The sequence below is a fragment of the Lepidochelys olivacea genome (genome assembly GCF_965140295.1).
Source record: "Lepidochelys olivacea isolate rLepOli2 genome assembly, chromosome: 17".
NCBI classification, from domain to species: domain Eukaryota; kingdom Metazoa; phylum Chordata; order Testudines; family Cheloniidae; genus Lepidochelys; species Lepidochelys olivacea.
Window position 1 is genome coordinate 6,095,202 of NC_140427.1, and position 24,672 is coordinate 6,119,873.

At 51.1% G+C, this 24,672-nt stretch overlaps 1 protein-coding gene and 1 long non-coding RNA gene across 4 annotated transcripts in view; one reads left to right on the top strand and one right to left on the bottom strand.

Annotated features, from left to right (window-relative positions):
• On the bottom strand, positions 1-21,382 carry TBX2 (T-box transcription factor 2). Of its 3 annotated transcripts, XM_084651078.1 has the most exons (10): positions 21,210-21,382; positions 20,658-20,831; positions 19,399-19,495; positions 14,600-15,544; positions 12,899-13,166; positions 9,168-9,314; positions 7,169-7,245; positions 6,724-6,893; positions 4,256-4,815; positions 1-1,755 (listed from the first exon to the last, which is right to left on the bottom strand). In XM_084651078.1, the coding sequence occupies exons 4-10, from the start codon at positions 14,962-14,964 to the stop codon at positions 1,309-1,311; spliced, it is 2,034 nt and encodes a 677-aa protein (XP_084507204.1). In that variant the 5' UTR covers positions 14,965-15,544; positions 19,399-19,495; positions 20,658-20,831; positions 21,210-21,382; the 3' UTR covers positions 1-1,308. The 3 variants fall into 3 exon arrangements, with proteins under 3 accessions (XP_084507204.1, XP_084507203.1, XP_084507205.1); XM_084651077.1 differs by having other exon boundaries at positions 20,658-21,382; XM_084651079.1 differs by lacking the exons at positions 19,399-19,495; positions 20,658-20,831; positions 21,210-21,382 and adding an exon at positions 15,712-16,169.
• Positions 16,290-24,672, top strand: part of LOC311532543 — an 18,512-nt gene continuing 10,129 nt past the window's right edge. The window contains exon 1 of the long non-coding RNA XR_014714403.1: positions 16,290-16,560. This is a non-coding gene — a long non-coding RNA (uncharacterized lncRNA). The remainder of the gene's footprint in view (positions 16,561-24,672) is intronic.

Here is a 24,672-nt window from a genome sequence, read left to right on the forward strand (position 1 = left end):
CGAATAACCAGCACATTTCAAATCCTGTATATTTTTATTTTAAAACAAATATAGCGCACAGTCCATGTGATATTTAAATTTATTATATTTCTTTTTTTTTTTTTTTTGTTCTGGAGTGAAAAATAAAAACCTGAGGTTTATTCCTGCATTTCCTATACCCCGCACTGCAAAGATATTTTCATTACCATTTTGGATTTTTTTTTCCTTGAAAGAGTTCCTTAACGAATTGAACTCTGGTTTTAATGACTGAAAAGTATACACTGATGGCACATGATTGTCCTAAAGAACAGGCGGGATAAACAACATTTTAAAACACAGATAAAGAAACCAATATCTCCTTCAATCACAAAGAGCTAAATATTTTTTTCATTTACAATATATATGCTCATGTAAAATGAAAAAAAATTAAATGCGATGAGTTAAACTCTACATATTATGTACACACCAATGTACAACTGAATAAATTAATACCAATTTGCATATTCTGGGATCCTTACAGCTTATTTACACAAATTTTCATTTATTTCATAAATATTTTTTTCTGGTACACAGGTAGATTCCAAACCTGCCATGTCAAACTGCCTGTACCAGCTCTGAGTGTTGGTGGCCTTTGAAATCAGTGGTGGATTCAACAGAGCTGACAACAGTTTATTTCCATTTCCCCCCTGACAAATCCGGTTACACACATGTTCGTAGTCACTTGGCTCGCCCAGAGTTATTATTTTCCTCTTAAAATTGTCTGTTTTAGGTGAGGGGGTGGGGTTGAAAGCATCTTCCACCCTTCAGAAATCAGTCCCTATAGAAAGCACCAGTCACCTTTCCCACAGTCTCTTTAAAGGAATGACTGGTTCGTTCTTTCACCATCCCGGAAATCGTGTGTGTTCTGGGTAATCCATTGATCAAGAAAGTTACACGGCCGATTGGAGTCCTTTTGCTTTTCCAGATGTATTTTGAGTCCAAACCAGCGGGACTGAGGAAGGAGAAGGAGACTCTCTGTATTTTCTGAACTGGGTTTAGGGAGGGGAGATCCTATCCATTATATTCTCCTGGGTCTGAGTGGAGGGGGGGGAGGAATAGTCTCCCATAATTTCTCCTGGCTATGGGATATTTTGCTTGTGGATCGTTCACTTGGCCTCTGCTTTGTCTGGGTGTCTGACTTGTATCCCTGTCTTTAACTGCCTGACCCCCTCCCCTTTTTTTCCCTTGGTTTTTTTTTATTATTATTATTTAAATAAATATTTATACTGTGCTGTACAAAATCCCAGTGCTTCTCAGCCCTCCAGGCTGGCGTGTTGGCAGCTCAGCCAGTCACTTTGGGGACTCTCTGCCGGGTGACACCTCCCTTTGGCTCTCCAAGCAACTGACCAGTCTCTGAATATTCTGCAGTTCATTAATGGAATCTTTCAGGGAGCTTTTGGGAGAGAGGGAGCCCCTCTGGCTGCTGGATTTGTGCAAAGGAAGCTCTGGGAGGGGGCTGGATTCCCTGCTGCTGCTGGGTTTGGAGCCTTCCGAGCCTGGGTTCAGGCTGGCGGGCAGACCGGTGGTGAGGAGGTTGGTGCTGGGGGGGATGGTGACGGGGATCTGGTATGGGCTGAAGCGCAGGCGAGGGCGGGTGCTGCTCAGGAAGGGATTCCGGGACAGGGAGCTGGCCGCAGCCGCACTGGTCGCTGGCAGGGCTGAGGCGGCGGCCGCAGCTGCAGCCATGTAGGTGTACGGATAAGGGAAGAGTCCGCCAAAGGTGGGCATCGGAATTCCCTGCAAGAGAGAGACAAAGGAGGAGAGGTTGAAGAGCGCCTGGCGGTGGGAACTGGAAACATCGCAAGCTGGGGGGCAGGGGGCAGAATCCCAGGCAGCCAGAAAATCCAGGTGAGCCCCCTGAGACCTTTGAAATCAAGGGATTAGGAGAGAATCTACTGCCAAGGTAAGAGGCCAGGAGAGCAGACTCCAGGTGAAAGGGGTTGGCACCTGCGTCCAGTTCATTGGAAGGAAGGGGGGGGGAGCAGGGATGGGGAACCAACCAGTGCCCCACAGAAAGGACAGCAGGCCTGGGACCAGGGCATTTCATCCTTGGAACCCAGGAGGAAGTCGACCTCGCCAAGCTCCTGTGCATCTCTTCAAACGCAGAGCCCAGGAGACAGAGGCTTGCTTGTCTGTCAATTGTCTCCCCTCTGTCCTCTGGGAGCACAAATGACCTTCCACCAGCAGCGCGAAATCAAGTCAAACTCATTAACAAATGGAATATTTTCCTCCAACACTCTCACCCAACCAGCTCAGCACTTTCCATCCCTCTGGGGCAGGAAAGATGCCACCAATGTGTGCCTCCTCTCTGCTAATAAATATATGCCACCTATCAGATCCTGCACTGCTTCATTCTGAATTTCCCACTGCAACAATACACCCCGTACGGGGCAAAAGAGATTTAAACATCAGGGAGCAGTGAAAGGAACCAACCTGCTGAAACAGACCTGGACACCGAAACAATGCCCTCTTAACTAGGCTGGGACATGCTCAAGGAACAGGTAGTGATGAGGAGAACCTGTTGAATTCTTAAAGGATCTTGTAATAAATGGGGAGAGGAGGAGGATTAGACCTGATAAATAGAAATAAAATTCACCAGCCCATCTGCTCCGCAGCCTGAACCCTCTACCAGAGAAAGGCCTGTTAAAAAGCTAGAGCTGGACCCCACAATAAGCTTCTGCCTTTACCAGGTCTCCACCGGCAGCATGTTCCCTCTCTGCGTTCGCCTGTCTCCCAGTCTGTGCATCCTCTCACGAGTTTAATCACATTAAGCCACATAGTAAAGTAGGATCAATAAATTAGATGGTTTAAATCACACCTTGGTGTATTTGGGTTGGGCAAAACACACACCCACAAACTCAGGATGCAACAGAAGAAGCCATTTTGAAACCCTAGTTTTGGCCAATAGAAATAGGCTGGATCTTTCTCCCATTGAAGTCAGTGGGCAGAATCGGGCCCTTTCCACTTTTCAGACATGCTCCTTATGCCCCCCTCTAATGGGGGCCTTGAAGGCAGCTACCACCTATACACCCTCAAGCCCTGATCCTTAGTCTTCAGCAGTGCAAGCCTGCTGGGTTTGACTCAGGATCCCCCCTGTTCAAAGCCTGGGAAAGGCACAGAAGTGGATGGGCACGTGCACCATTCCCCTTTATCTCCTGTTTGCATCAGCAACAAGCAAGCAGCTGGAAAGTAATAACTACACCGGGTAGGAAAGCTCAGCCCCCCGTCCTGGCTCCTGCACGTTAGAGGTTTTGACAGGCTCACACTGGAGGAGAAACGAGCTAGACTCGTTTAATTCTGTGTCAATTCAATTCCACTGTAACGGGGGGGTTTCAAAATGGGGTCCCTGTCCGCTGGCTGATTTGTTACCCTTCAGATCTGGCTCCGTCTAAACGGATTAAAGTGTTCCAGTACCAAAGGGAGGATGATAGGAGCAATTATTGGCCGGAGACAAATGTCCCTGATAGAACTCAAGGGACCCTCGGGGGGACCGCTGACGAGCATTGCTCCTGCAGAAGAAAGCAAGTGATAATGCCGCTCTCAGGCGCTCCATCTCCCCTGTCTCCCGGCTGGATTGATTTATATTTTGTTTTCAAAAGTCCCATTCTGGCCAGGAACCGCACAGAATCGCTCTCCGGATAGCAGGATCCGAAATATTACCCTACTTCCATGGGACCCCCGGCCGCATTTCTCCGGACAGCGAAACAGCCCGGAGGTATTTGAAGGGGGAGGGGAGCAAGCAAGCAACCTGGTTTCCGATTCAATCAGCAAAGGGGGGTGGGATACTGACGGGTAACAAGCCACCGCTGCCCGGGGAGCCAGGAGGGTGAGGGGATGGCCTGGGGACAGCGCCGACCTTGCAATGAAAGAGCTGCCCCGGCTCCAGGCCTGGTTTTCCATTGCGAGCTGATGCGGCCAGCCCAGAGGTGCTGGGGCTCTGCAAATGAAGCCGTGCCGGCAGAAGGGGCTGCCAAGCTCCAGACCCCTTCCCCCGCCCATTTCTAAGCAGGCGACCCAAAAGATCGCGGGGGGGGGGGGAGAGAAGGAAGCGGGGGTTAACTAGTGCAATGAAGAGGGAAATTAAACACGGAGGCACATGCGGGATAAGGGGGGTGAAATGGGGGGGTGAGATACATTCTTGGGAGGGGAGTAAATCGGGGTCCGGGTTGAGTAGTGGGGGGTAAGGAAGGGGGGGTACCGCGGCTTGTCCCAGCCCCTTCCAGGGAGCCCCGCTTACCTGAGAGGCCAGCATGTGCTGGGAGAGGTGGAAGGGGAAGGGGGTGGCGGTCCCGGCTGCCCCCTGGGTCGAAGCCAGGGCCCCGTTCTCCAGGCCCCCGCCGGCCACCGAGGCCAGCAAGTGTCCCATGCCCACGGCGGAGAAGGCCCCGGGGGCCATGGCGAACTGCCCCGGGTGGATGAAGAGGGGCTGGCCGGCGCCCAGCGGGTTGAAGAACTGCTGCCCGTGCAGGCCGGAGAGCGCCAGGCTCTGCAGGTGGCCGGGGCTCAGGTGCGGGGGGCTGTCCGTCTGCACCATCAGCGGGGCGAAGGGCTCTCTGCTCAGCCCGCCGCCCTCCGCCTCCTTCTTGGGCGCGTCCGGCTCTTTCCGCCGCCCCTCGGGCTTGTCCTTCTCCGGCCCCTTGGGCTTCTCCGGGCTGGGTCTTTCCCGGCCGCGCTCCTCCGGCAGCCGCGGGCTGCTCCGCGGGCTGGCCTCCTCCGGGCCGGGGCTGGCCCCGCGAGCCGGCCGCTCCTCGGGCAGCTTCTCCAGCTCCGGGTCGCTCTCCGGGCAGGATTTCTCCTCTGCAAGGAAGGGGGCGGGGAGGGGGGGGGACTGTGAAACTCGGGCCCCTTCCGTGCGCCGGGGGGGCTCGCACAGCTGGGGGCCAACGGGAATCAACACCCCCCGCCCCCGGCCTTCTGCCGCCACAAACACCCCCGGTGCGGTGCTGCCCAAACCCCTGCAACCTCCCTTTATCACACACCCCCTCCCAACCTGCCTTCCCCAGCCCGCCTGTCTGGGTGGGTCTATTTAAACTCAGAAATAAACTGGGGGCAGAGGGGGGGTTCCTATTAAAATCTCCACCGTTTTGGAAGAAAACTCCTCATTCATTGAAGAAATTCAATCTATTTTTATGGGGGGGGGAGGAGAGAATTAGACCTTTATAAACTGGTAATTGTGGGGCACGGGGGATTTAGCACCGCTTTGCCAAACAGGAGGAAGGTATTCGCTAAAGGCACCAAAATATAAGACAGCATCCTATCAATTAGCTTCATCCTCACACTGGTCTGCCTAGCTCATGACGGGCTCCGCGGGTTAAAACAAAGCAAAAGCCATTCAGAAAGTAAGGAGTATGTGCAGAATTAGAAATTAATTAATTCATTTATTGCATAGCTAGATTCGGTGTAATTGCACAGTCGTGTTTATGGACCCATTAAAAGGCGAGGGGGCTTGTTCGGGTTAAATCACTAGTCACCATGATCAAGATATGTTCTGAAAAAGCACTGATAAAAATACACATCATCGTGTAGAGAAAAAATAGTGAATTGAACCGAATTCACAACAGAACAGATCATGCATACAAGCAAGCATCTCTGTAGCCTGAGGTAGCAAAGATCCCGTTTTGGCAGGTAACTTCACATCCAGATTTAAATAATATCGGACTCGTTGTGATTCAGAGAGCAAAAAGTTTGAGGCAGCTTACGTTAAATTCCTTAGTTTAAGGTATATAGTCATTGCCGATTTAATGGATTGAGCTGAAAAGCTCTTAAGAGGGCCAGGTGTGTCATAAGCCCTGGTATTAGGCAAATCATATTTCTGCAATTTCATTAATTTTTGCAAGCCAAAGAGACAGGCCTAAAATAGAGGAACCGGATTTTTTAAAAAGCAGCAAATCCAGGGACAGTGTCAACCACTGTCGCAGAGAGCTGCTGAGTTTTATTTTCATTTACTAGATGTGAGCCTCCAAGTTCAATCCCGATGTTCTCTCCTCTTAAAATTAGGAATTTTTGGGGGAGGCTGGGGGTTAATTTACCCATTGCAACCACAGTAACCCTCCAGGAAGGAGTTCTGAAAGCCAGTAAGGCTATGTAACATAATGATTACATTTAGGCAGCCTGTTGTTTACACAAATTTACAACAGGAAAATGCTAGAAGTTGTAAATAAGCTTTGCATTCCCATTCCCCCCTTTCCAGCTACATTTCTTCAGCTGTAACATTTGGTTCTTTTGTACTGGTCAACCTCTCTGCCTCCTTCTCTTTTTGGTGGTGTACATTCTTCTTCCCACTGGTCTGAACCCCGAATTTGCAATCAGTCCGAAGTGGGACAGAATTCACTCCATGCCTGTTTTTAATCTGTATTTAAAAGTGGCACCTTTGTAATTGCCGAATGAGGAACCAAGACACCCCTGAAATCTGACACCTCAGGAAAGTTACTTAAATTACAATTTTTGAATCTATTCTTTTCTTCCTCCTCTTCCAGTTTGAATTTGACTTACAAATACCTCTAAGTTCTAGTGGGTGGAAAAAAGTAATTTTCCTGTTAACAACCTTGGGGTCTCAGTTACACCTCGGTAAATTCGAAGCCATTCCTAAATCAGATTAGAGTCTGGACCTTTTTGTTCAGAGAAGGCAAGAGAGAAAAATCCCTGCTTTCCTTTTTTAACAGCTGTCCGAAGAGTCCAGACTGAGTTCTGGAGTGAACTATTTACCTCGGCCGCTGCGGTTGAGTCTCAGGGGACTAGGGGCTGTACCCAATGGGGAGTGAAGTGTATCCCGCACTGGCGCAGGATCACACGAGGAAGCATCCGATTCACCCCCATCTCGGTCAGGTTTGCACTGCTCCTCATACATCCGCAGGGAGGGGAGAGTGAGCTGTTTCCTTCAAAAAGAAAAGGTCATTACTAAACATTATCTCTGTGGTGCATCCCAACAGATACACTCCTGGTTCCACCTTGTCAGTGGGGACAGGGAAAGGTGGGATCGTTTTACAGCTGTGTATAGGCTGAGGTCTTCAATTAATATGACTTTGGGCTAAACTAAATCCCCACTGAAATCTTTTAGGTAACTTTTGCATATCAAAAACAAACGAACGGAAGGAGGAAATATCCACGTTACCACTAGACTAAAACATTCTAGCTTGGAGAACAATTTTACCTCTTCTCTCGCCTTCCATTCCCAGTGTCTCTGAATCCTTTTGCAAATGGGTTATTATCGATTTTAAGCTGGGTGATCTGAAAACAACAACCACAAACTGCGTAAATTATCCTAGAGACAAGGTTTTCTGCAGAAAGGGTTAAAATATTATACACACACACACTTTTGGACTGTGTGGAAAAACATGTACAATTGCCCTTTAAAACGGCAAGGATGAGACAAATATTGGTCATTAAAAAGAGATGGGAAATAAAAATCAAGAGCAACCTGGTAGCTGGGTCGGTTGACCTGTGCTCACCTCCACAGTTCAACAGTGCGGAATGTCAGGGTCCCATTGAGGGTCTGTTTCAGACGGTTTGAAACACACCAAGCCCCCGGTTTAACACACCGCATGCGTTATTAAAAATGATGCTGAGGTTTGGCCTGAATTATTAATAGAGTTTTAATGATCGGAAGTTATTTTTCACGGCCCCCTGGAGGGAAGATGGCGACTAAACATTGCTGTGTTGGTTAAAAGCTATTCTTATCTCTTCCAGAGACTAACTTATGGTGCTGGCGACATGAGGGCCCTCAATAATTCATGCTTTTGAAATATGTCCCCGCGATGGTTGCTTTAAAAACGCATGTTTGATCTGCTCCACATCAGTTCTGTAAAAACAAATTGCTTAATCCCCCTTTTACTTCCCAGCTTTCCGGCCAAGCAGGTTTTTATTTTGTGCCAATATGGACAGCAGGCAAGAAGCAGTGCCTAGCTAGCAAGGCAGAGCTAATAGATCTGTCCCTTTCCAGCCCCTAAGTGCCCCTCGCTCTGCTCATCCATCTCCCTTAACCTGCACTGATCAGAAATACCGCCCCAAAGCAGGGTCGAGATGAGCAGCCGGGGACAGCTGGGTATACATCCTCCTAGCTTGCCAGGATGCTACACTGGGTGTGTGTGGGTGTGTGTGAGTGTGAGTGAGTGTGAGTGGCAGGACGTTGCACTGGTGCAGGGAGCCCATCATAAAGAACCAGGCTGGAACAAGTGCTGAGTGGCCTGGCTGTAGCTTGCGGCTAGGCTGCAGCCTAAGTGTTCTTTAATCGATTGTGACTCTTTGCCATAAACTTTACGATGGAAACAAGCCCACCAGGACCCTCCGACAGACCTGTCAATTAACATCAGCAGCCAGGAGTGGAGGTGCCGGTCAGCTTTTGGGCAGGGGGGGAAAAGAAAACCCTCTTGGGAGAGGGTTAGTGGGGGCGCTAAAAAACGGTCAAGTCTGAAGACCAAAACCCAGATAAAGCACCACTAGACTCAAAGATTTCCCTCCCACCTCCAAAGCTTTGCTTGCTGCTCTCCCGCATCCCCCCAGGGGAAAGGCTAAACCTGGTTAATCTGGAAAGATATTGAATTAGCCTGTCTTCTTGGTCATTTCCCTCCGATCCTCAGCAAAAGCTGCCTTTCGAGGGAATTCCCTCCAAACGCTCTTCACCCTTCATCATTTCTATCTCCTGAGTATCTGAGAGCTACCGAGCAAAAAGGTTCCTTCCCCGTGCCAAAGAACCCAAAAGAAAAACCAGGCTCCTGGAGTGGGGGAAAGTGGGGTACATGGGGGGCACCTGTCTGTGAAATCTCTCCCTTCGCTCCCACTCCCCCAGGTACTGCCCCCCGGACTTGTCTGAGCCCAGCCAGCGTGCTTCAGTCGTCTGACTCACACGCCCACTCACAATTAACTCCCTGCTTTGATTTTTATCTCCCTGGCGTTAGCAAACCCGATTTCCAAATAGTTGGACTCTTTAAAACTAACAACCGCAAGCTAAACAGGCTAATATTAGTAGGTGGCAGCCGAACGGGAGACTTATAAGGGCATCGGAGGCCTTGTCCAAATCCCATTGCTCGGATTCCTCCTCGGGGGACCGATTCTGATCCCATCCCGCAGTCAAGGGTTTCAGGGGAAGCAGGATCGGGCCCTTACCTCGGTTCAAAGGTTCATTTGAAGAGCAGCCCCTCCCCCCCCCTTACCTTGTCGTTCTGGTATGCGGTGACTGCGATGAAGTCTGTTTCAGGGAACACATAGGTCCGGAAGGTGCTGTAGGGAAGCTTCAGGATGTCATTGGCTCGCACGATATGAAACCTGGGCTGGTACTTGTGCATGGAGTTCAGTATGGTCTGCGGGCCAGGGAAAGAGCGAATGGCTGAAATCCGGCCCTTACAAACCAAGCTGCCCCGCGGAATTCCTAGCCGCAGGGAGCGGGATCAACTATTAAGCGAGACTCCCCCATTGCTACCAAAAGGAGGGTTCCCCCCCCCACCCCTTCCATAAATCACGTTTTACACTCTGGCCTCTAATGATCAGGTCACTCGGAAGAAGGAGGCTTGTTGCAATCTCTTTGTAAATGCTCTTTAAAAACGCAGGCTGATAAGGAGGCAAAATATCTCTCCCCAGATGATTACAATCCTGAGAATGAAGGGAGAGGCCAGGCGTCATTGCAAATTTCCTAGCAATCTGTATCTATATACAATTATTGCACACCACGCAGAAGCTGGTTATCTGGCTGCAGTTGACTGCCACAGAAAACCATGTTGCCAGCCAGAAAAATATGTTCACGCCATGATCCAGGTGAATTTTCTGTCTAAGATGAAGCTATTACAGATGAACAAGCATTTGGGCCCCAAACCAGGTGTCTGAAACTGTCGCCAGCAGTCAAATTCTGTATTCCTTATTTTTTAATTGTAGAGCATTTGGGAAGAGTTCTGTACCAGAACCGCAATTTGAAAGAAGAGCACAGTTTACGGTCAAATACATATTTCAATTCGCTTAAATTGCTCTGAAAAAGAACAAAATCGTTACAAATGCTACATTCCTCTCCCCCCCCCCCTTTCAAATCAGGCACCTAAAGTGTTTTCTTGCCTGTTCTTGAACTAATCATTCAGTACCCTGATGTGCTCAGGGTTAAATACAATCATTACTGAAGCAAAATTGCTAATGAATGGTGAATTCTTAATGATTGTAAAATGCTATTGCCCAGGCGGCTAAATAATTGTCACTTCGTCTTGCTGCAGAAGACAGTTTAAAAAATCCCAATTTTAACCCCAAAATAGTCACCTGCTGGTGACCTGTCAGATCAGCATTATATTGATGTAATCTAGACGGGATTTATAAAGGAAATGGTGCAAAAATTCCCAATCAGGCGTGTAAATCTGCATTCCTTTTTTTTTTAAAAAATCATCCCTTCCATGACCAGATGGCACAGACTAAACCCTGATCTTTCCGATTTAATGCACTCGGGCCTTTTGAGAACAACACACGCCAAAAACATTTAATTGATGATGAGGAACCGTTAAAAATGTTATATCACACTAGCTTTCCTTGAATGATAAAAAGCTAGGGATTATACCCTCTTGCTATTGATTTGCACACTGCATTCTACAAACAGAGCGCAATGTATTATTTAACAGTTCAGGGTTTTTTCCTACCTAGATAAAGTAATCTGAATCCTTATTCATCCCTCACCTGAGAGATTTTTCCTGCCTTATATTGCCCATATTGCCGTTGGTTGCAGCCCCCACCCACCCTTGAGTGGGCGCTGGCTGCCTGTAGCATGGATTGACTGACAAACCAACATCTCCAAATCCCAGTTAATTACCATATCAAAAACACAGGACGATGAACTTTCTCTTTATCGCCCCAAATGCTTGTCCAAAGGCTAAAGACAGCTTGTTTGTTAGCTCTGATTCCCTCCCTCCGCGCCCCCCCCCCCCCACCGGGCCTTAATGGCAGAATAAACATCTCTCTCCCTATTTCAGATCCGCTCTGTGCTGTGGATATTTGCAAATTGCTAAGACACTTCGATTTTTTTTTCAGTAGGCGAGGAAGTTGATCAATAAGAAAATAAATAGGGACGTTTGATAGACTTTAAAAATCCTTCTCTGCAAGGAGACTCTGCTTCCTGGAACAACAAAATAAGCTTTCCATACTCCCCGTGAAACTAAGTACAGGTGGGTTACTTCAGCCACCTACCCGCTGAAATATACCAAGATCTCTTTTAACCAAGATCCCCGAGATATTGAATTGTGCAGCTGACACCCAGCCTTGCCCATGTGCCGGCTGGCATCTCCTTCAGCTGCACCTGTAAAGCATGGCTTCTTATTTGGCCACCCCCTCTACCCTGTTGCCCTCAGACACCTCTTACCTTTCATTCAAAGGGAGGCGATTCTGCATCCAAAACCAAACCAAACAACAAACCTTAAGGGTTTATGAGATGACCCTCTATTTTCCTTTATTGCTCCGCCAAAAAGTCAAGTGACCAAAAAGGTCATTCAGGACTTGCCCACTCACACTGAAATCCTCTCCGAGATCACAGTCTCCCCCGACCTCATTTCGGCAACTGTATTTAATCCCAAATCGTTTTTACAGATGTAAACACACACACACACCCTCACTTTCTCAGACGCGCCGTCCCAGTCTCTCCCAGGTTCTGGTGACTAGCCTGCCAAGGAAATTGCCCTGTCGTCCCGCAGTTACAAAAGTTGGAGCAATTATGCACTTCCCTGAGTTTATACTTATGACACTGCAGGCCATCTCCTAGTTCCCAGTGAGTGAGGACTGGCAGGATCAGGCCCCGGGAAGGAAACTGAGCGGGCATATTTTAAGGGAGGAAAATGAATAGTGAAAGTGCATTCGCAGTCCCCCGCGTGACTCACACAAGAGGCAAACGGCGTAAGGATTTAAACCCACAATGCCATGTTCTTAAGAGTTTTTCCTTGCAAAGCTGATTTACAAAAAAAAAAAAAAGTTTCCCACTTTTTGTTATGGCGCAGAGCCTGTCTCCCCCTGCTCCCCACTGTTTAATGGATTTTACTACACGGTTTTCAATCACTCACCCTGGGATTTAAATAGGGAATATGTCAGGGCCCCCTCCAAATTACAAAACCCATGACATCTATAACATGCAACCACTTACGTTTACCCTCCACCCCACCTCCGACAGCTGCGGCGGCGGAGTCAGCGTGTGCCTAACACGGCGCGACTCCTTTCCCATTTACACCACGTGGCTGAAATTCGCAATTCAGACCGACTCATGGGGGGGGGGGGTGCGCGCACACACACACAATCGACACAGCGATTAATCTTAATGAAGAGTGATGGAGCCCATGCATTGTAAGGCACGCTGTGTGTGTTACGAATTAAAATGTCGTGATAAGCGCTGGGTGATTTACTATTTACAGATGATAAGCGCACATTCAAAGGGCGCTGTCTTGCTGGGGAAAATATGGTGCCTATTTCTAAAAGGGGCAGGTAAAAGTCATGCCACAAGCACCCTGGTTTTCCTCCGTTTTTGGTGAACACATGGGTTCTTCTGTGTCTATTTTGAGAGAGTAAATAGGAACCTTGTAAGCGACAATATCTGACGACTAAGTTCCCAGAGTTTTGAGGCTGGTTGGCTTCGTCAAACAACCCCCGGTGATCAATATGTGAAATGTGCCCACCGGAGCGAGGTTTGTTTCCCTTTGCTCCTGGGTGAAGACAGCAGCTGTTTGTTTTAAACAGTCCATGTATGAAGATGCAGTTTGTGTCTCACGCCGGCCTAGTTTTCCATCTGTCCTTCACACCCACAAACACACAACACTTAACAGGCAGCTCGCGAGACTTTCCTGGCAATACAAAAAAAAACCCAAACCTTCCTGCACAATCACAGCCCGCACTAAAAATGACACCCCCCTCCCCAGCCCCCTGTCGAGGTGATACTTACAAATCCGTGCTTGTCCGAGATGTTGTTAGTGAGCTTGAGTTTGTGGAAGGCAACAGGCTTTGCCATCCACTGCTCCCCTGTGGCAGGGCTGTCCGGGTGGATGTACATACGCTTGGGCATCTCTGGATCCGCCTTCCCGGCTACCATCCAGCGGGAATTGTGGAATTTATACCGGCAATCATCCGCAGCCACTATATCCATCAATAAAATGTACTTGGCCTTCTTATCCAGGCCGTTCACACGCACTTTAAACGGGGGGAACATTCTCCTAAGGGAATAAAAGACAATAAAAGCAAGAGAATCTTTTCATGTTAAAAAGAATCCGAAGCACGAGAGAGATTTTGTTACAAAATATGCCAAGGAAAGAAGCAACGTCGGAGACCCATTAATCCGCAGGCTGTGCGGGCCCTTCATACCCCCAGCCCTGGGTCTCTCCCTGGGTCTGCACCATCGTGTGCCCACTGCTAGGGAAACCTGAAACGTGCATTAGAGCCATGTTGTTACACCGTCAAGCCTCGACCCTGGGCCTCCGCTTTCCAAACGGGTCTAAACGGCAGAAGGGAGTTTTTAAAATAAACCCACGCCGAACTATCAACCCGGAACCGATCTGTGGTCTCAGAATTACCACGAAAACCGACCCTTCTTGTTGGAGAGGTTAAATCCTGATTCAGGGGCCTAGCATTTGAATGTACAGGTCCGAAATCTACGTCCTGGGCTCTCTCGTGTGTTGCCGTTTTGGACAAAAGTGAACACCCTGGATTTGTCTTTTTTGCTTTCATCTAACCAGCCGCTTCTGCACCGTCAAAGTTTCGCTTCATTCGCGTGACAGAAAACGAGCCAAGAGGTCGAAATCCCGACTTGGATTTCTCAGAAAAGTGGGGCTAGAGGTAAAAATGTATTCGGGGTACAGATTAAAGCCGTTTCCTTCCCCTAAAAAAAAACCCCAAACCCCAAATATTTCCACGGTGCAAGTTGCTACTGATTTTCGAAAACCAGACCAACGCTGGATTTATAAATATCCTCAATGTTAAATAAAAGAGAGCGAATGCAAAGAAAGAGATGAAAGCCAGAGATACCTGCAAGGGGGGGGGGGGGAGGTGGGCTATTGTAAACCTATTTTAAAAAATGTACGATGGTTATTTTTCAAAAGGGCTGTTAATATTTAAATACAGGTATACGGAAGGGGAAAAGTCAACTCTCACTATTGGTCAGTCATGCAGTGAAGAAAGCTTTGGAGATCTACATATACCGAATTGTTTCCATTTTACGAAATTGAACGAGTAAAAGGCACACCGGTTTAATCTGAGGTCAAGGTGTTCAGTTACCTACACACACATTTGATGTGGAATCTTGCTTCTTTCTTTTTAAAAAATGAAAGTGGGGGGGAAAAATCCAAACCATCCACTAGCCCTCTATTTCTTATTTGTATTTAATTCACCGCATCAGATTTTCTCAGCAGCAGCTTCCTCCCACCCTCGGGGAAAAACATTGGTAAATAAACAAAAAGAAATGAAGAAAGAAAAATCCCCACTCCGGCTTGCGGGCCCCTTAATCAGTGAAATCGACTCGTCCTGAATGTGCGTTCTTTTAAAAATGATCTAAGTCACAGGTGCAAGGAGGGGGTGGAAGAATGGGGGGGGGATCACTTTTAGTGGCCCTTGTGTAGCGGTGTGTGTGGGGGGGGGGGGGTCTTGTTCATACCTTCCTGACTTGGTGATCACCATCTCTGTCCCCAACTTGTGAAACTGGTCCCAAAGCTCCTTGGCTTCCAGAGTCACTTTGGGGTCGTCCTCGACCTCCTCCTCCGGTTCCAGGCTCTTGAGAGAGCGCAGATGGGCTGCCTGGTGGTGATGCCCCAGGGCCGAGACGTGCAGACCAGCTTCCGCGGCTCCAGCCAAAGTCGGGTCCGGGATGGGTTTAGCCAGCGCCGCCGGGGGCAGAGCCAGAGCCGGGAAAAAGGACGGCTGAGCCGCCGCCAGGAAAGCTGACATGGGGAAATCGGCCGGTCTGGGAGCGTGGAACGGGTGATAAGCCATGGCAGTCCCTGTGAAGGCTGGATCTCTCATCGGTGCATCCACAAAGCCAGGAGAAAAGAGGGGGGTCCCGTGCCCTGGTTTTGGCCCAGCGAGCTGCTTCCAAGTCTCCGCAGGAGGAAAAGGCAGAGCTGGGTCCGAGCAGCTCCCAGCGGCAGACGCTCCCCGGCCGCAGCTGGAGACAGTGACAGCTCCTTGTATTTTCTGCTGTTGTCGTCGCAGCGAGGCGAGCGGGCGCTGGGCGCAGGGAAGCCCCTCGCCGGACTGAAATAGAAACAAAAGCCGAACCGCGGCGGTGCCCAGGGTCCACGCGGGGCCTTCAAAGGGCTCCCCACCGCAGCGAGTCCGGGGGCCCACGGCCACCGCGGCACCCCCGGAGAGTCAGGCAGGCGGGCGATCCGGCTCCACCTCCGGCCAGGCTGCGCTGGGCGAAAGGACCCGGAGCGGAATGGTTAGATCTTGTCCTGATCTCTGTAAAACTGTGACTCTCTCACATGTCCTTCCTGCGCTGATCCCCTCGCTAATGAGCCAAGCCCCCTTGATTGCTGATTTTACGCGTTTCAGACCAATTGTGGATCTCCATAGGCGTGGTTTTGACAGCTCCGGCCAAGATCTGGGGTAAGGGGGGGGGAGGGAAGGGAAGGGAGGGAGGGAGGAAAGGAAGAAAAAAAAGAAGGTGTCGGAAGCACCGGCAGTAAGAAAACATGTCAACAGAATAAAATATTAACCAATGACAGAGAAAAGTGCTCGAAATCCCACCCCCAGCTCCTTTCCGCATACCGGGTCAGCGCTGAATTTGCTGCCGGCGGGGAGCGCTTCGCAGGCGGGGAACTGCTGACAGAAGCACGGGGCAGCCCAGAGAGTCGGGTGGAAACCTCGGGAGAGGAGCGAGCCCACATCAGAAGTGCAAAGCAACACACACTCACACTCACACACACCCAGCTTCGCCTGGGCGGGAGGAGGGAAGGAGTCGCCCAGATTAAAAAGTTCTAGATGTGATGAGAGGGGGGATATTACATGTAAATGTGCCGTAGGCATATACAAGCCGGAGTGTGCCCGTGGGCTTTTTTGTGTGCATACAGAGGGCGGCGTGCGCGTACATCCGTGCATAGTTCGTGTGTGTACGTGACGTGTGTACAACGATAGAGAAATCTCTGCCCCCCCCCAATACAAGGTTGTGATCAAGTTGTGTTGATTTAACTTGCCTTGCAAAGGGCATGCGGGCTCAGTACTTTAACGTGGCTTTGGGCTGTCTGTTATGTAACAGGCTCACTTCAAAGCCCGGACTCTTCTTTGCAACCCCCTAATTTTATAAGACGTGGAGGGGAGACGGGCGGGCGGGGGGGGGAACTCTATGACTCCAGCCCTACGCCAGTTACTGGCCACTGAATCTAGGTGGGGCCCACCACCGCCAGCGGTGCTTGCCAATCCATGCAACTGCGAAGCGCGCCTGGACCTTAGCAGACCGCGAAGGGCGTCAGAGCCGGCAGCTGCGGGGCGCGGGGAGGCTTGAACTATTTGGGGGCGACCCGCGCGGCGCATCGCCGTTTTAAATCCCTCCCCGAGGTCCCTGGCACGCCGGAGCTGGACGGGAATGGAGTTCCAGACCCACACGCCAAAAGCCCCGGGGTGAGTGATGGCCAGCCTGGATCACGGCACCGCGTTCATTGCTTCCCCATTGCGCCGGGGTGGGTGTTTTGCAACTCACTGAGTTCGCTGGGGAAGTGACACGGCGGGGAAAGCGGGCGGCAGAGAGGGAGGCGCCGCTTTGTGCCCGGGGATGGGGCTGATGATGATCCAACTTTGAAGGGGGACCCAGGCAGTCACCTCTCGGTTCTGGGGGAGTCAGCCAGGCGGCGGAGGGGGGGGTCCGTTTTCTCAGTGGGGGGCGATCTCAAAGCACCGCCCGCTGTTTCTCCTAGCGAGGTGGGTGGGGGACATGGCAAAGCCCCCAGCAGGAGAGGTTGGTTTGATAACAGAGGGAATTTAGGGTGTTGCAGAGGGACAATGATACTCTTTTTTTTTAAAATTCCGCACCCTCCTGACTGCTGAGGTTTACATATGATTTTAACTAACCCCCTGACAAGTTATTCATCAGCTTTGCACGTTAAAAAGCCCCCCGGTCTGCATGCTTCAAGGCTGGTTCTCCCCTCCCCGGAAAGACTGATCCGCAGGGTTTGTTTACTAGGAGCCTAGATGCAGATAATCTTGAAGGAAAACCCTGGGTCTGTTTGCAAAGGGATTATAGTCGGGCAACCCCCCCCCCTCTTCCCCTTGATAGATAGTCTGCTAGAGGGTGTCACCCGGAGGGGTTAAAGGCGCAGGAGCCATTGTTTGGGGGTGGGATGGGGGTGTGCTTGTCCCTTTTAAGAGGTCCATTTGGAGATCTGTTCTGATTAACTGGGGGCTCCGTTTGCTGAAGAGGGGCTTGGCGCCAGGCGGCTGAGACTCCACAATAAAGACCCGTCTCTTGTCACTTCATATTTACCCAAAAATCTTCAAACAGCGCCCTGCAAAATCCTCCCAAGGCTCCTGTCCCAGCCGCCTGGTCGTCGGCCCAGACGCTTCCCTGGGAGATTGGGGACACGGGGGCGCCCTCCTCCCACCCCAAGGAACTGCCCCAAGCCCCCAATAATCCCGAAGGGCGCAGTGCAAACGCTGGTCCCCTCCCTCGCCCTCCAGAGAGATGCCAATGCCCTTCCCCTCCCCTGCACGCATCAGGCTGGTGAATAGAAGCGTGTGACCCCTAGATGGCCGCCAAGGCAGCCTGTGAGTGCCCCTGCGCGGGGAGAGCCCGGAGGGGGAGCGAGATGCCGCCGAGCTCAGGGCGGCTCCAGGCTCCAGCTTTTTACGCCGCTCCTCCGCGGCGCGCAACAACGAGCAGGCCGGCTGGAGGGAGCTGCCTCCCGCCGCGGCAATCTGGGGTCGCGGCAGACTGGAGGGGAGGGATGGGTCCGTCTCACTCGCCTTGTGCGCCGGGAATCAGATCTCGCCCTCCGGGGCAAGGGCTGGCCCTGCTGGCCTTAAGGCGCGGTGCGTGTAATGAACCCCCAGGGTACCGGGCACCAGCCCGTGCACACGGGTCATGCCTCGCTCTGCATCATTCAGGGACCCCCGGCTGCAACCTCTGGCCCGCGGCGAACCTGGGCCCGGCTCGTCGGCAGTTTCGCTGCCCTGTCTGCCCCCGGTGTGGCGCGTTGATCCTGTCACTTCCCCGGACGCTTGTGCGGCTTTTCCCTCCTTCCTTCAGGGGTGGGGGCGAGTTCGTGGCTGGGGTTTTGACCATGGTCTGTTCTCCCTTAGGCCAGCCAGGTGAGGACACAGGCGAGGGGCTGATGGCGAGTTGGAGCAGCAGGACCCTAAAGCCAAACCAGGGTCAGCTCCCCTTTTGTTGGTACATTTCGCTGGGTTGCTGAGGGCAGCCCCTGGCGCCGCTGGCGAAACCGAATCAAAGCCTAACACTTGTTCCCCAGGACACTTCACAACCTGCGGGAAGGTTGATGGGCTAGGATAAGAACCCAGCCTGGCCCACACCGGCGTCTTCCGGCTGGTAGCCCGGGAGCCCCTTACAAAATCCAGACCCACAGTCTGGATCTTGCGACCAGCTGCTGGGGCCCAGAATGCGCTGGAGTAGGGAGAAGGGAGTGCGCAGAGCGGACGGGGATTCGGGAGACCATTTGAACTCCCCAGAGCACAGGAGATTGTTACAAGCTGCAGGGGAAGGTGTCAGCATGGGGGGGAGGGGGTCAGGATGTGTTGAAATTTAGACACAATTTGGACTTTGGATTTTCGCCTCCGCGGCAATGTGCTGACGGCAGCGGCAGTCGAATCCAAACAAAACGGGGCTTTTGCCGCAACGCAAAATCGGTGCTTTTTAATCCGGGGGAATTGCAACCACCCCCTCCCTGGACGGGCAGCGCTGGTGCTGAAAGTCCTGGCGACTTTCAGATCTTGTCTGAAGGAGGAAAAATGCAAACTTAAAATCTGGCTGATAATAAAGGCAGCTGTTGTGAATTAATGCCGACCCCTTTAAAAAGCAGCTACCGTGCAATAAATAAATCATCTAAATCATCCTCTTACTTCATATCTGAAAAATCCTACAGAGGATTGTTTGGGGGAGACATAAATATGTGTACTTCTCTGCTGCCTGAAAGAGTCCAGGGGGGTTGCATGCCGCAGTTAAGAGGACGCTGTGACTGTAAAACTGCTTCGCCTAAAACAGAAACGAAAGGCCAGTCGTCTCCCTGAAATTCGGCGTGACAATCATATTTCGGACTGGGTATACCGAGGACATTCACTCGAGGAAATCCAGGATCCTTTTTCACAGGATACCGAGTGTCCTGGCCTGGTGAAGCCTAGGCTGATACAACCGCACATGCAACCTGCAACAAGTCAGTCTCAGCTCGAGAAAAAAATCGCAGCTCCCCTGATAGCACCCAGAACAATTTACTCCATAGTTTTCATTACCTCTAATGGGGGCAAAAAAGTGCTCCAAAAATCTGTTTGCATCCACACGTCTACTGAGTGTTCCAGAGAGCAGGCTGCTCCGGTTCGCTGCAGTCTCCTAATTCGTTTGAACAGGATCAAGAATAAATAATAAGAATTAATATCTCCTCCTCCGCCCACCCCAAAACCACCACCAGATCCAAGCCGCTATGTTAGATAATAACAGACTAGCAACAAGGCAAAGCAAGAGGTGGATTGTGCCAAAAGAGACTCAGATCTTTTGATCAAAATTTGATCAAAAATACCTTTCTCCTTATTCACCTAGTCAGCCGTAATTAACAATCACCATATTCATTAAATATGTTAACACGCCCTTCCTCCTTAAGACCCAGAGTTACTTACTCTCTTTTTATTGCTACAAAAATTCGATTGCATGACTGACTTTGTTAGCTGCTAAAATCCCACACACAAGAGGGGGGCTTTATATTCCTTCTTTGGTGGATCTCCTACAAAGTGCAGGGCTACCTATGCAGAGGAGAGAGCAGGAGGAATTGCTGATCTTGCTAAAAGTAAACCGCGGGTGAAAAACTCTTCTAAAATAATTTGTAAAAAATCAGCGTAAATAAAAAGGACGGAGGCAATGCAAATGCCTACCCCAAAGACAGTGGAATTACTGAGGTGTGTGTTTCAATGGTAGCCGTGTTAGTGTGTGTGTGTTGCGGGGTGTGTGTGTGAGGCACTTGAGATCCCCTTTACAAAGTAATTACAAAAAAAATCCCTCCCCCTTGTGATTGTGTGAGATTTTTGGCCTACTTGATTTTATATTAATTACAGCCTTCTACAAGTAATGACGGCCTTCTACTAGAGAGGCTGGGTGGTTAAAGTGTAAATGGACGAGTCCTTTATCTTACCTAAGACAACTCAGGGGGACTGGGGCAATGGGGTTAATGGAGCACTGTATGGGGGTTCAATGGGGTCTGTATACAAGTAGGGCTGGGCTTGTATCACGCTGGACGCAGTTCAGTCTCAAGCCAGGGGAAAGATTTGGATTCTCTCTGCTCCACAAATACGCAAGAACACGCTTCATTTTGGCCTCTGCGTTTTGATCTAATAATTTCTCTGCCATTTCCTTCTCCTGTAACCTTCTGGGACTCGCTATCTTTTTTAATGCTGACTTATCTTATATAAATAGAGACGATTTCCTAACAATAACCCCTATCCTCGAGGTGAAACAGTGGTAAGGGGGGGGGGGAAATCAGGAGGGGAACAGGGCCACTTACGGTTGTTTACAAGGCATGGGTTTCTTGCACGTCTTCTGTTTGTAGTCCCCCCTCTCCCTCTTAGCCTTGGGCTTTACCATCAGGATTGCAGATCGGGGAGCTAAAACCTGACACTTGAGGAAACATGAAACAGATTCCCAGCATTAAGGGAGGCGTCCCTTAGATCACCAACCACTGCAGGTTCATTTCAAAGAGGAGAAGCCGGGGAGGAAGAGGAGAAAGAATAGGTCATTACAGTGTATTACGGCTATCCAATATAAAACAATATGTTGAGCTTACATACAGTGCTTGCAAAACCTCTGCCAGTCTTTTAAGGAGATGCCTCGCCGGTGCCCCCAGTTAGCCCGGACAAAGCCCGCCCCCCAGAAGTTTAAGCAAACATCTAAACTTTCAACCGAATTTCCCATTCCATTTTCCCTCTGCCCCTCTTTCATCTTTGCCCATCTCCACTCCTCGCTCCCCTTTCTATTTTTAGCTTGTAGACTTAGGCCTTGGCGCCAGGCCGTTTAAGACCTGTCAAAGTCCTTCATATTTCCCTCATGTCACATGGACCTTTCGCTCTCTCCCCTCGTCATGCAAAGCCGGTCGTTTGGATCTGGGAGTTCGGGAGCGAACGCAATTTGCTCTTCTCCACGGCTGTGTTGTCTCCGTGACCTCAGCCAGCAGGGCTGCTGGTGTCCTGTCCTGTGCACTTAGACAAATTGCGAGTGATTGATGAAAAATAACAATTCTCGCAAGCAGCAAGTCCCCCTCGCCCCTGCCCTCCTCCCAGCCGCAGCCCGGGCTCGCCAGGAAATGAATGGAGAGCTCACATGTAGCAAACCAGGCGCCCTGAGCTCGGGGCACAACACAGAGGAACGCCACAGGTTGAAACAAACAAACAGTGTAGACAGAGGTGGGTCCTGTCATTCACCAGCCTCTGGAAAGGAGAGGGAGGCACGGGCGGCCATTGCATTAGTGTTGGGGGAGAGAGAAATCCGTTTTCAGGAAAGGTTTTCGAAAAGGAAAATTGGCAAAATTCCCCAAATATCCCCGGAGCTCCCCGGAGACAGAAATCACGGGTAGTATCTTGTTCCCCAGGCCAAAGGAACCCAGCGTGTACCGACCTCAGCTGGAGGCATGGGATGTAAGGGGCCAATATTTCGAACAGCCTGAGATGTCAGCAATAATCGATCTGAACTTTCACTGGGGGGGGTCTCCTATCCCTTACCCCCCCCAAAAAAATCCAGACTAAGTGGTGGTGTCCTCCCTGTATTGGCTCCAGGGAGCGGCCCTTTCTGCCTGGATTTTGCAGGATTTGGGAGAAATTTGATGTGCAGGATCAGGGAGAAAACAGATAAAAGTGGAGACAGCTGCGGGATTGCCATGGCTAATTTTAAGACAAATCTGGGTGCCGTCAGCGCCTGGGCTGAAAACCGAGCTTCTGCGGACACTTCACCCCTAAGGGAAGGGCCGTGTAAATCCTCCAGAAGCAGAAGGGGAGGGGCGGGAAGCGCAAAGAGGGAAACTCAGAGCTCGGGCGTGGGGTGATTTTTAGGGCAGAAGTCACGAGGGAGAGCCGGGCAGAGTCGGGACAAGTTCTTCCCCGCATGGCTTGGGGGGGGGTGAGGGGGGCGAGCAAGCGGCAGGTGGGCGTGGGCTTGAATCACATGCCTGCCCCCACCCCGCTCGCCCGCACCCCCGGGAGCACGAAGTGGCGTTAGTAACACGGAGCAGCAGGGCCGCAGGGAATCCAGGTTAATTGCACCCCGGCCTGGGCCGGATTCCGAGGCCCTTTGGCTTCAGTGGGAATATTGCGTGTCTGTCCGTCGGTCCCGCTTTGTAGCGAGGAGAGCCGGGTTGGGCCCCGTCACACGCCTGGAATGGCCCGGGGTCCCGCCACCCCGTGCACACGGGGCTCCTGGCCGGGCGGGGATACTCGGTCACCTGCGCTTCACCTGAGGACGCCGCGTCTTCGGGGTCGCGCCAATCCCAGCGCGGTGAGCGGGGTTTGCTGCGGGGGTGACCGGCACAGAGCCGCGGGTGGCTTTGTGTGTTTGCTTTGCAAGCGGTGGCCAGGCTGTTTGACAGCGAGGGGGCTGGGGAGGGAGGGGGGGGGGGAGCCGCAGCTGCTCAGGAGCAAGCAAGGGCGGCTTTCCGGGTCCCGAGCTCCGTCCTGCCGGCGGGACTCCTGCTTTCGGCTCTGCAGCCTGCGGCGGGACCGTGAGAAAAGAGGGGAACGCGGGACTGACCCCAAGGGGCGGCCCCCAAAAGGACCCCGGGAAGAAAATGGGAACGAGTTGGCAACGACCAACAGATGCGCAGAGTTACCGTCCCGTCCCCCCCCTCTCCCAGCCCGGCTGGGTCTCCAGCCCCCCTTCCCAGAGAAACCAACGGCCTGGAGCCAGCCTGGGGAAGACATTGTCCGCTCATCAGATACTGTTAGATTGTCCTGTCAAATAAACACAGCAATCACCGTCTCTCCCTTTGTGCGGTTTCTCCACCTCGCGCTTTCTTTTCGGTTGGATTTTAAGGTCACCGGGCCACTTCCTAAAACAATACGAGATATTTCATTCGGCGAACGCTCTGTGAAAAGGTACATTGGAAACACATCTGGAATGAACTGTAAATGGATCCTATTCTCCTAATTTATCTCGATATATAGGAGTATAATCAGTGTGTGTGAACACACACACACACACTAATTAGAGAGATTTATATATATCCACACACATGCAAAGGGAGAGAGATCCACTTCTAGACAGATTAGAATGTAATCTATATTAACGATACATCTCAATTCAAGGGCTGTTTATTACCCAAGATACCCTCCGGGGATATACGAAGGGCCCAAGCCCCAGACATGTATATTTTATGTGGAGGCGATAATTCCACAGAAGTAACCATCAAGGTTTCGCCCTATGGCTTCGCTTCGCAAAAAGCCAAGCCGCGAACCCGCGGCAGGCGAGGACAGATTCACCAGCTGAGCTGCCGTCGAGAAGACACGTGTCCCCCGAGAGAGCGGACCGCTTAGAAGCCTCTTTTCTCTGCAACCTCTGTCAGGGAGAGGGACCCAAAATGGGTCACTCGATGCAATGTTGTCCTCTAGCCCAACAGCTCAGACCCAGAGAGTCTCAGGAATGAATGAAGGCGGATCCAGCCAGCAAAGCCGCCCGACCCCTCCATTCAACACCCGCCGTGCAATTAACCACCCTTGTCCCAGCGCCCCCGCGTACCGGTTGCGCCATTCTCCGCCCCGGGGAAGGACATTCACTTGGTGCAAACCCTTCCTCCCAAGGGAAGTTCTCCAGCGTTTTGCCCGGCTCGGAGGCAGGGCAGCGCTGAGCAGAATTTCCCTCGCCCTCCAACTCGGGCTGGCGAGAACTTTTATTATTCATTAGGAAACCTGTCTAATAGTTTATTCTTTGTCTCTGGCTCGGGCTGAACACTGTGTGGTTGCTTTTCAACAGTCGGATTAATTACCTGAGCGGCCGCAGACTCCCTCTTTTCTGCCACTTGATTGGGCACTGCTTTGCAACATGTGTTATTTCATACTTCACACAGGCGCCGCGAAAAGCACTCACATTATTTGACGGGAATCAGACAATCCGCTCCCTGCAGGAGAAAAGTCTCTTTCCTCAAGGATCACCCCCCAGAATTGCCGGGGTTGGTTGTAAGGTGGATGGCCTCTACCACACGCCTTTTAGCTTGGCCCTGGCCAGGATTTTCCCTCGCACAAGTTGTTACCCCCACCCCACCCCACAAGGGATGGCACCTGGGCCCAGAGTGGTCTGGAAGTCAGTGTCTCGCTCACACAAATAAAAGAAAGGGGTCGGGGGAGCAGAGTTACGCAGCATCGGAAAGAGGGGGAAGGCAAAAGGGGAAGGCAAACCACCACAGAAGATGCTGTCAAGGCAAACTGAATGGGGACCAGAGAAGTTAGGCAGGGTGGCCTATAGATTTTTGTGGTGGTAGGTTTTTTTTCTCCCTCAAGAGGTGACAACAGCGGTTGTAACTCGGATCAGATTTAAATCCA